Below are 11,257 nucleotides of genomic sequence, written 5' to 3' on the forward strand. Positions count from 1 at the left end.
TAATATGATTAATATTTATTTTATTAGAAGTAATAAAATAACACCTCCACAAAAACCAAAAGATGGCATATTCATGCATTTACCTTTCATTTGCATGTCAAATTGTTTCAAAATTAAATTTTTGTTTCCAATATTTTCAATTTTAAGGAAAGATTCAAGATTGTGTTTTTATATACAACAACTATAGAATATCTATTAATAAAAATAAAATTTTTACAATATCCTATGTAATTTCTATGTGACAATTACATATTGACCAAATTAGCCCTCACGAATAACTACTGGTCCCTCCCCTACCACTCTGCCTCGTTAAGATTCTAAGATTAGTAGTTTAACCCTAAAATCTGTAAAATTAAAGGGATTCATTACCACTCTGCCTCATTAAGATTCTAAGATTAGGGTTTTTATTTCCGAAAAAAATCGCAACATCATTTTGATAACGATTAATTTTACAGGTTTTAGGGCTCACGAGGTCTCTATATATGCCATACAGCTCTTTCTCTCGCTAACCATTTAATTTCGGATTTTTACGCTCTTATTTCTGGGTTTTTGTTTTGTTCTCAATGAAGTTGCACATAGTTCTGCTAAAAATCAAGCATTATCACTGCAATGGTTTTATAGCTTTTATCTGTGCAAACAAAAAAACTTAGGTGCCTCACTGCTTGAAAATTCTTCTTCGATAGCGAAGTGGAGGATTTTTCAATGAAGAGGCCCACATTGCATTACAGGGTTTCGATTAACAGGTTCTTTCAGAACTATCTTTTTAGCCGCATTCTCTTTTGCTAGTTTTTTCCTCTTTCGTTTTGGATTCAAAGTTATAATTTTAATTTGGTGTCTAGTTGTACATCACGATCACATGATAAACATGCTGTATGCGTCTTAGCGTTTTGGAAATATAAGTCCTGGATATATCCTACCAGCTTTTATTTATAAAAAAATACCGTGCGCTGCTTTTCGCATCAAATTTCCATTGTTATTGGTTGTTTTGACCTGGTTGCACAAGGGGCATGCTTTGAAACACATTATAGAAAGTTTCACCTTCTATCTCGATTTTTTTTGTTTTTTTTATTTGTAAACTTTTTTAATCATGTTATGTTGTGTTTGATTTAGTGTGCTTCTTGTGGGTTAGGGTTTGTATTGGTTAGTATCGTGTTATGTATTCTCCTATATTTTTTATGTATTAAACAACAGCAGACAGTATCTTAATGATATGCAGATCATTTACACATAAATGCAGAGGTCATTCTGAGGGCACCAAAACTACTTAGATGTTAGGTTAGACAAGCTGATTGAGAAGTGAAAAACATAACTACTACCATTACAGATGCCTAATACATATCTCTGAGGGTACCAAAACTACTTAGATGTTAGGTTAGACAAGCTGATTGAGAAGTGAAAAACATAACTACTACCATAACAGATGCCTAATCCATACCCTGCTATTAACAACTGATAACGTTTATTGTTCTTCATACTCCCCCATTATGAGCTTGTGAATAAAAACAAGTAAAAGATATTCATTAGTTTATCCCATTTCTCCTCCATAATGTACATTGGGAAGAAGACTAAGTAAACTATGAAGTGATTGAAAGATTTGAACAAGGGAGCCTGTGAAATATTAGCAATGTGTTGTTGTGCGACAATATATGAGTTCAACCGAGCCTTGTTGAACCAACTAATGGATGTAGTGCTTAGTTTTGTCATGGAACACTGGATTTTTACTTAATTTGAATAGTATTCTGTCTGTGACAATACAGCAGTGGGACCATTCTGTTGTTGCTGTAGGTATTTATCATCCTTATCAACCAAACAGCTTGACAAGCACAGTAGAAGTGGCAGTTTTCTATTCTGAAAGGGATATAATGGGTTGTTTCTTGAATGTCTAGGAAATGATCATAGAATGAAGATGGAGTGTATAATTGGAAGTAGGATTCTGATCACCTCTCATTCTTCTCAACCAAACAGCTTGACAAGCAGCAGGAGTGGCAGTTTTGTATTCAGCATTTCTCTCAGAAGGAGATATGGTGGGTTGTTTCTTGGATGTGTAGGGAATGCTATATAGAATGAAGATTAAATGTATAAGTGGAAGTAGAGCTCTCAACATCTATCCAATCAAAACCATTATGTTCAACCAATTTACTCACCTTGGAATACTGAAAATAGATACAGTAATGTTGGGTGCCTCAAAGATATGTGACAATTAGCAGCACTCCAAGGTGTTTCCTTAAGTTTTGACATGAGCTTAGATATTAGGCTTACAACATACGTGATATTTGGTCAAATAGTGAGAACATCCAACTAGTTATTTACAGAGTAGGACTAATAGGAGAATTATCAGGATTGTACAAGTTTAACTCCAACTTCCATAGGCGTGGCCAAGGGAAATACGTCATTTTGTATGTTGTCAACTTCAAGGACAAGAAAATAATGTATCTGTTATAAATCTAAATTTCAAAATTTTAAACTGTAGTTTTTCTAAATTCAGAAAATAAAGAGGATTTAACATTCATTTGATAATCGTTCCATCCATTTTGAGTTTTAAAAAAACAAGACTAATCTAACAATATCCATTTTGGCCTTTTATCATGAGTATATTGTGCCTTTTCATCAAATGCATTTCTATTTATGAGTATATTTTTACCTACAGAATCATACTATCTTAAGCGTTGTTTTTAAGAACCATAACCAATAAAAATGCACTTGTAAGTATTTTTCATCCAACTCTGTTCTTTATTCATAAGTACATGTGCATAAGAAACACAACGAAGCTTGTTTACGAATCATTCCATGAATTGCTTTTTTGGGACTTCTATTCAACGATTGCCTCTGTAAAAACTTTTCTCTAGGTTCTTTTTTTCATTATGTTTCAGCTATTTCAACAGTAGTTTTATTATTCCTCTTAGCAACTTTGTTTTACTGTGGATTTAGTAAGTGGTAAACTCTCTTTGAATCTCTTTGAATCCCATTTTGTCTATAGAAATAGAAAATTACATTTGACCTATGCACTCAACCCATGATATGATATTATGACCTTAATACATTGACCACTTTTTAATTCAACGCTCTCATTAAAAATTCTCTGATTTAAACTCTTTGAATCCCATGTTGTCTATAGAAATAAAAAATTACATTTGACCTATGCTCTTCCCTATTATCTGATTTGATTATCTTAATATATTGACACTTATTTTTTCAGCAACTGTTTGAAATCAACCATCTTATTAAAAACTTTCCGTTTAATCAGCCTATCAGTATATCAAAGGTTTATGAGAAAAATCAGTAATTAAAGTTATAGGGAATACTTAGATTTATTTAGTGAGAAAGTTGCCATAGGACAACAATCAAAAAAGTAATGCAATGCTGTTTTTCAAACAAACATTGTTCACTAGGTTCCTTTTTATTTTTGGTTTGAGGTTTCAATTTTTTTTTAGGTTGACCCATTTGGTACAATTGAACGGAGCTAATACTTCTATCCCTTCTTTCAAAGGCATAGTGTAGAGTGGTAACTAACTGTACCTTCACAATATTAACCCGAGCATTCTACTTGTGACATACCTTGACTATCTTATAGACATTCTTCTTATTTGGGTATTGTGACCGACGCTTCTGATGCTGCTTGTGACTGATCAATATTATATGGTCATTTCTAGTGAGCTATTTTCCTGCAGTTTTTTTTCTGAATTTTAGTCTTTTATATAGTATATTGTAGACAATGAACAGATAGAATGAGTTTTCTCGAAGTTGACATGTAGATTAGAATTGTGGCTAGTGAGTCGGCAAAATTGAAAACAGGTATCATATTTTTGTTTAATGCTATTTGATTGTGGTAAATATCATGGTAAAAGACTTGTCTGGATATATGTACCCAGCGAACTCAGTTTATCTTTACAGGAGCAATATTTGCATCTGCTTGTACCTAACTGCTACTTGAAAGTTTTAGATATTTATGAGCATCTACATGATCTTTTCTGTCTATCTCAACGTGGCCGGTGTATTAAAAACCATATCCCCTTCATCTCTTATACCTGTCTGGCTGGTGTATTGAGGAAACTGGCAATTGGCAATTGGTAGAAAGGGGTTTATTTGAGAGAAATATTATTAATCGTCATTCTAATATTCATATGCTTGAAATGTAACTGTGGAAAATAATATGCAGAGTTCCATACAGGAGCGAAATTAATAAACTTAATTTCAAACTCAAACAGTGTGTCAGCATTTACTTAGCTAGAAATCACACTTAACCTGCAAATTACAGGTATTTGTAAAGAGTATACACAATCGAGTGGATAATTTGAGGTTTAGGTTGATAGTGTATAATGACAGTTTCCCCTCCTTTTGAATGAGTGGGCATTAAAATATGTTAAATATTCTAAGAAAACCCAAATGCTGAAATTCAAGGACAACCAAATCTCTAAATGCTAGTTAAATAACCAGTTGCTTTAAGCAAAAAGGAACAGCAATGCAGAAGAGTGCTACACAGCAGTTAAGTTGATTTAGGGGGACGCTAGATGCATCTTCTTGCATGGACTGCTATGCATGAATTGAGAGAGAATTCTGTGGTACACAAGCATAATATAAACATGAGATGTGCGTTACATAGCTACCAAGCTGTCTTTATTGTTTAGCTCTTGATCATGAAAGTTGGTAGATTCTATATGAACCTCAAGATCTAATTTTTGTTTTGTTTTTTATTATGAACATGGCCTAGCGGACTATAAACTTTGTTTAAATTCAAAGGGAAAAAGCCGCTCTCGAATGGAGGGCCAGAACTATCTAAAGGTGATTATCAGAATTACCCCATTATGTATTTTTGCTTGTAGCATTTATTTATATCATATGCTTTATGGTTCATGTTTGTCCTCCTCACTGCCTGCGCTGTACTTACCCATTGTGAAGGATCTATCAATGCTGGAAGAAGGTGTTGCTCCAGTTGCATATGTTTTGAGAAACTCAAAATCCCATTTAGCTTGGTGTTTGTAAAGAGCGTCATTCTGACCTCTAGCAGGTTTTATGAATGGTATATCCAGGGACTTGAGAAAGCTATGTTGTGCTCAGGACATATTGCAAATATCCCTAGGTGTGAAGGGAGCCCAAAACCAGTTACTGTGGCATTGCTGTTTGATCAACAAAACATTCACACATCTCTGTTAAACTTGTATCTGTGAGTGGTTGATAGGAAGCTCTCCCTGAGAGTTATGTTGATGGCGTGACGTATAATAGCAGCAGTAGCCTTGAAGACTTTTTTTAGTCTTGAATCTGTTGGATCTCCTGAGAAGGTGGTCTGCCTCTTTTTTGGCTCCGGTCTAACCAATGTATCCAGTTTGCTGATCTTCAGAAACTGTTTGAAATGGAATGAGAATGAGGTATTTATAGACATCAGGTGGTTGCTGGATACATGTTTTATGATGATTCGGATGCCTAAAGTTTTGCAGAGGGAGGATTCCTGCACTGCATTCTCTTGTGCCAAAGGTAGCCATCACCACCTTCTCATGAGTGAACCCCGCAAGTTGTGGAAGGTGTGGTAAATGGATAGATCTAGATTATGCTACGTTCTTTCGGAGTTGTGGACTAGGCCTTCTCTCTTTATAAACATGCCTAATGGTAAAGGCTGTGAGAGATTCAAGTAGGAGCCAACATTGCCTTAAGATGTTATAATTTTCCTATTTGGGAATCTTTTCTTCCTTCCAGTTAACGATGACTGTTGAATCTTCTTCTGTTTGAACTTGCCTGGCAACAAATTGTCCAAAAATTTGCAATCTAAGGAGAAGTGCCTCGAATTCATTTCATTGTTGGTTCACTGGGCTAATTTCTTTCAAGCAGATCAGCTTTACACAGCGATTCTTCATTATGCAACCCTTCAAGGTCCCTGGATTTCCCATAGATGCGTCAAAATTGAGTCTGAACCATATCTCAGGAGGAGCAGACTAAGTAATCCTGTTTTGGTTTGTTAAGCATTTGCATTTTGAACGATCTAATTTTTCTTTTAGTTGCAATATCTTATTTTATGTGGGAAGCCTTGTATATATTAGATTTTTTATATAACATTACAAACTTGCCATGCCACATGGGGGTAAATCTAAACCATTAAGATTCTATAAATGGGGTTTCATCGCAGCCATTTACAAGTTTCAAATCCTATTGTTCAAATTGAAAATCTAGCTGGGCTTTTGCTGAAGAACCTAAATTTGTTTTCAGGCATGTGTTCATTTTTTATAGGCAGCTATTAGCTTAATAATAGCTGCAAGCATTTAAGTGATTTGCAGTGAAACTCAGCAATATGATTATGGCTCAACAAGATGTAATCTAAATGGTTATTCAGGTGAAATAACGGTCTTTATGGGCTTTCATGTCATAGTTTAACCATGAGAACAACTTCTCAGGTTGCAGATATTTCACTTCCCATTTCTTTCAGCTTTTGCATATACGAGTCTTGCACGTGAATGCTGTTTGCGTTGCCAAATAATTTGATGGCCTTCTCCTGCAATTCTTGGAATAACTTGAGTAAGTCTTATTGTCCCAGGTTATTAATATTCCAGCAAAAAGTAGCTTCCTGACAAACCATCACACTCTGACCTACTAATCTGAGGTGAATAGTAGTTATGAGGATTTTGTTTTTACGGAGAACAGCATATACGTGCTAGCCCTTAGGATTTTGTTAACCTGAAGAACCTGAAATTTAAAACGTACGAGTGTTATCAGGTAAGACAACGAAGTGAAATCGAAGAGTGCAGATTCTGAACTATTTCTAGCCAATCAATGCCGATAGTTGTTTAATGTATTTTCACTATCATTCGCTACATGATCTGAGGTTGTTTCCATTTCATTCTTAAGTTGGTATTTATCCAGATAATCGGGCAAACAACAATCGTTTTGTGGGTTGGATCGCCACATCAAAAGCAATGAGCTGACCAAAAGAGTTAGCATCAACTATCAAATATTGCCTCCCAAATTCCAACGGCAAATTCAGAAGCCTAGCCTATGTAGGGACCCTGTTAATGCGTCCCCTCTGGATTAAAACTTGCTTACCGCTTTGAAAGAATAGCCCTAACTTGCAAGAAACCATGGACCTTACATAATCCTCTTGGTTTGAAAAGGAGATATAAAAGAAGCCCTTCATCATATAGCTGAGATTTCCAATCGGTCATGTGAATTCCGTTCTCTTAATCCATTTTCTAAGAACATCAATATATGTTCTAGCTCCAATAATTTCACAAAAAGAGGATTTCCCAACCCAGAAGGTGACTTTTCAACAATATAACTATGGACTTAATAATCCCCATTGGATCAAAAACAAGGAATATGCAGAAATGGAGCTGACCTTTACCTTCAGCAACATGAATCGATAATTTTTCTTCAATGGCAACCCATTGCCATTTGCCGCAATGTCTCAGGTCTGCAGGGGCATCATTATTTCCTTTAGTTTTCTGCCCGTTCAACACTTCCAAGAGGGAATGCCCTTTGGGAACCTATCGCAAAAAGGAGGAAGAAAGGGAGTCCGATAGATTCTAAAATACAATCATTTAACTGCGAAAAGAAAAAAGAATGTGCTGTGAAACACGACGGTCCTTCTGGATACGAAGGTTTTAATTAGGGTTTGACTTTAGAAAGCCAAAAAAGAGATTTTTAGGCTCAGTTCAATCAAATCTGAGTAATTGAATTGAATTCCATTTATATTCTTTGTAAGCTGCTCTGGTTACAATTAACTGATTAAAAAGGTAATTTTAATGATATCAGTAAGGATGCCTGAATTTCACATTTTTCTAAATTGTGGACGTTTTTGTCATGTTTGGGTTTCTCTGTCAAATTTTATATTTTAAATTTGGTTGCCATTGGTGCGTACATTTTTAATCGATACAACGAATAATTTTGGAGCCTGCCACTCTTTTTTAGATGAATGATATTGAAGTTATCTTGAAAATGGCGACTACAAGAATAATGATGGAATTTCTTCAAGTTTATGTTTAACATGGTCTGCTAATTTTCACTCAAGATCTGTTATCTGATATCATTTTGTGTCATACAGAATGCCATCTATTAGAAAAATTTCAACCTTTTTTACTGTCTTTCTGATACAAATATATTCCTTATTTTACATTTTTTAATAAATATTCTAAATTATATTTTTATAGCTATTTTTTTATCAAATCCCAAAATCCAAGAAATTGGCATACCTAAAACTCGGCCCTCAATCCTAGAAACTCTCAGAGACGTTACCATAATCTCTTTCATGAAAAATAATTGCTACTGATCATACATAACTACGGTAACCGATTAAAAGTTAGCCACTGGTTTAGGACTCTGTTTAGACATTATGAAATAAAAAATGTCATACATGTAATAGAATAAACTTTTCAGCTGCTTGAAGAGGCCCCTAAATTTTAAGAACACCTGTAGAAAACTTTAATGAGCTCCTTCCATGGGAATCTTGTGCAGGCCTACTTATAAATGCAGACAATATCATTTAAGGAGCTGGAATTCCACATATTTAAGCATTGAGGAGGACTAATTTACCAAAAGTTTGCGATGCAGCGAGAAAATCGTTTGCACAGCCGCTAAGAGCAAAAACATGCATGCTCCAACAACAGAAACAGTTCTCCATGGTCTTGAACAATGGTCGTCTGCAAATTCAGCGATCATGACCTTAATTTTGCTATGGTAATGTTTATGAGCATCTTCTCTCACTTTAGCAAATGGATCCTCGTAGCTTCTGGTAATGCCTTTGCTAAGTCTGTTGAAGAGATCTGTCACTTCTCTGTCGCTTGCCATGTAGCTCTTGATAATTCCAGCTTTCTTTAGCACATGGACATCTCTTTCAGAATCGATTAGCTCACACATCAGAAGAACGTACCTTGATATTTCACAGGTGTCATCCGCCTCACATATTTCTAATGCCATGAGATTCCGCAGGAGGGTTTCAATGCTACTGGAGATTCTGATTCTCGGAAGGTAAAATCTGTTCTTCTGGATTCTGATCCCTTTGAATTTTCCCTTCACCTCTGTGAATTTGATTCCAGCACGGCTTAGTTCGGAAGCTGAGGGGATTATAATCTCTTGTTTGCCAGGACAATTAGATGTCCTTACGGTGTCTTTATGGGGATTGGATGAATCTATAACCAGCATACGGATTAAATCCAAAAGATGCTTACTTTCCTGTGTGTGTGGAATTCCTTTCTGTAGAAATGGGTAGAATAACCTTGCTATACGGGCACGATCTAACAACTGGCAAAGCTCACTAAATGCTCCTGCTTCATTTCTTTCAAGCTCCAGCTCTAATACCTTGAGCAGAACAAAGAGGGGAATTTGGTTTTCCAGCATCAGAATGTCAGTTATTATGGGATATGCAGTATATTCAATAGTATTTCGATTAAAAAAACAGTGATCCGAATTTTTGCTACTATTCAAGGCCCTAAGAATTTCTAAGATAAAACAAGCATCCAGAGTGAGCATCCAAGCAAGATAATTATCATCAAACTGGATTTGCTGTTGGTAGCATTTCCTTACTCTGGGAACCAGTTTGAGAATCGGTCCTATAACCTTTTTCTCAAATTCCATGTTACTCGCATAACAACTGGCAAACATTTTCCTGGTAGCATGCATTTTGTGAGCAAGCATTTCAGTAAGCGCGGAGTCGTGATGAAGTGGGCCTAATGACACCATTTGTGGAACATAAGCGCTCTGCATCAGTTCGATAAGGAATTTGGGTACTTTATAAATCGACACTTTATCAGATTTTCGGCTGCAATCCAAATTCTGGTCGCGAAAGCCATCTCTAACATGGATAAGCCACTCTTCAGCCATGACAGATTGCTTAATTTGATTTGATTTGTCTGATTGTGAAGAAATTCTTCTGCTAGGCGAGGCAGATGACCCAGAAGACTTTATATAAGAAATACTAGAAATCGTAACAAATTCAGATTTTAAAGGAGAGTCGGATGTCTTTCGAAAAATCGTTGAAATAAACGAATTCGCGAGGAAACTACGGTGAAAAGATTGGAATTCTAGATAAATCTCTACCGTTTGAAGCTGCTTCTTTCCTCTATGCTGACTTCGAAATGTTGGGCAACTTTAAACACTCTTTTGACTTATTTATGTGGTTCATATAAGAATTCAAATTTATTACTGCAAGATGAGCCATTTAAACAAGTCTATTTTGACAAATCTATTTTCAAGTCAATATATACAATGACTCTTCAAGTCAATATATACAATGACTCATGTGGACAGATTTTCGTAGTTAGAAAAAATGCTTAGAAAGATGAGCTGCAACTTCCATGAATCTACTTGCTCAAAGCTTCCATCGTTACATTCATCTGCTTTAGAAAAAGTCTAGAAAGATGAACTGCAACTTCCATGAATCTACTTTGCTCAAAGCTTCCACCGTCATTCATCTTCTAAATCTTATACGGTTAATGTGATTGGGATTTTTAGTTTAAAACAAAAAAAAAATATAAATAATAAAGGAATTACAATTCATGGGAGAAGTTTTTTTTTGATGAGACGATCCATTTTTCGCTCTCCCACGACCTCTACCCATAGGGCGGCCACGACCACGACCAGATCCCCGATGACCCCTTGTACCACCCTGACATTCTTGTTTGGCTTGGAGCTCCTCATCGTCAGCTTTCAGGGGTTGGATTCCATTGAGTTTTGCGAATTGGACGAGGTCCTCCTCTCTACCATGATGCTCTAGAGTTTCCCCTAGGAACCGCCACTTGAGGTACCTCAAGTCAACCTTAGCGAAAACCCTATGTCTATCTAGGTCTTTCCCTTTCAAGTTCAACAGGAAGGGGTAATACTTGATGAGCTTGCCATGGGCACTAAACAGAATCCTCTCGCTTGGCTGAGGAGCCCCTGAGTCATGGAGTGCCTTGTTCAGAGTTTCTTGAAATTCATGAAGGTTTTCCTTTGGAAAGAGCTCTTTGGTGAGGCTCCATAAAACTTGCTTAGCTAATTTTTTGGTCCAACAGAGAGGCAACGAATCTGGAAGAGATGCTGGTGTTGTCTCGCAGATACTCCTCCTTATTCAAGTGGCCACTTCCTAGAATCATTTATACCGCCAAAAGGACAGGAGGTTTCAAGTGGAGGAGGCGCTTAAGTCTCAAGTCTGTAATTTTCCAAAAGGATACTTGGCGCATTGAAGCCGAGAAGGAGATGGGAGTGTTTGCTACAAAGCAAGAAGGCGGCCTTGGAAATACACTCATAATGAAACCATGCAGAGCCTCCGTCGGAACAGAGAGAGCTTTGGGACGATTCTGGC

At 36.3% G+C, this 11,257-nt stretch overlaps 1 protein-coding gene and 1 long non-coding RNA gene across 2 annotated transcripts; one reads left to right on the top strand and one right to left on the bottom strand.

Annotated features, from left to right (window-relative positions):
• The first annotated feature begins 300 nt into the window (after positions 1-300).
• On the top strand, positions 301-5,786 carry LOC131051776 (uncharacterized). Its single transcript, XR_009107204.2, has 2 exons — positions 301-4,779; positions 4,897-5,786. It is a non-coding gene; the product is annotated as an uncharacterized LOC131051776 (long non-coding RNA).
• A 2,356-nt stretch (positions 5,787-8,142) lies between these two features.
• On the bottom strand, positions 8,143-10,124 carry LOC131051775 (putative UPF0481 protein At3g02645). The gene is made up of 2 exons (XM_057986380.2): positions 9,502-10,124; positions 8,143-9,276 (listed from the first exon to the last, which is right to left on the bottom strand). The coding sequence occupies exons 1-2, from the start codon at positions 9,796-9,798 to the stop codon at positions 8,503-8,505; spliced, it is 1,071 nt and encodes a 356-aa protein (XP_057842363.1). The 5' UTR covers positions 9,799-10,124; the 3' UTR covers positions 8,143-8,502.
• Between the last annotated feature and the right edge of the window lie 1,133 nt (positions 10,125-11,257).

This window comes from Cryptomeria japonica, chromosome 7, assembly GCF_030272615.1.
Source record: "Cryptomeria japonica chromosome 7, Sugi_1.0, whole genome shotgun sequence".
NCBI lineage: Eukaryota > Viridiplantae > Streptophyta > Pinopsida > Cupressales > Cupressaceae > Cryptomeria > Cryptomeria japonica.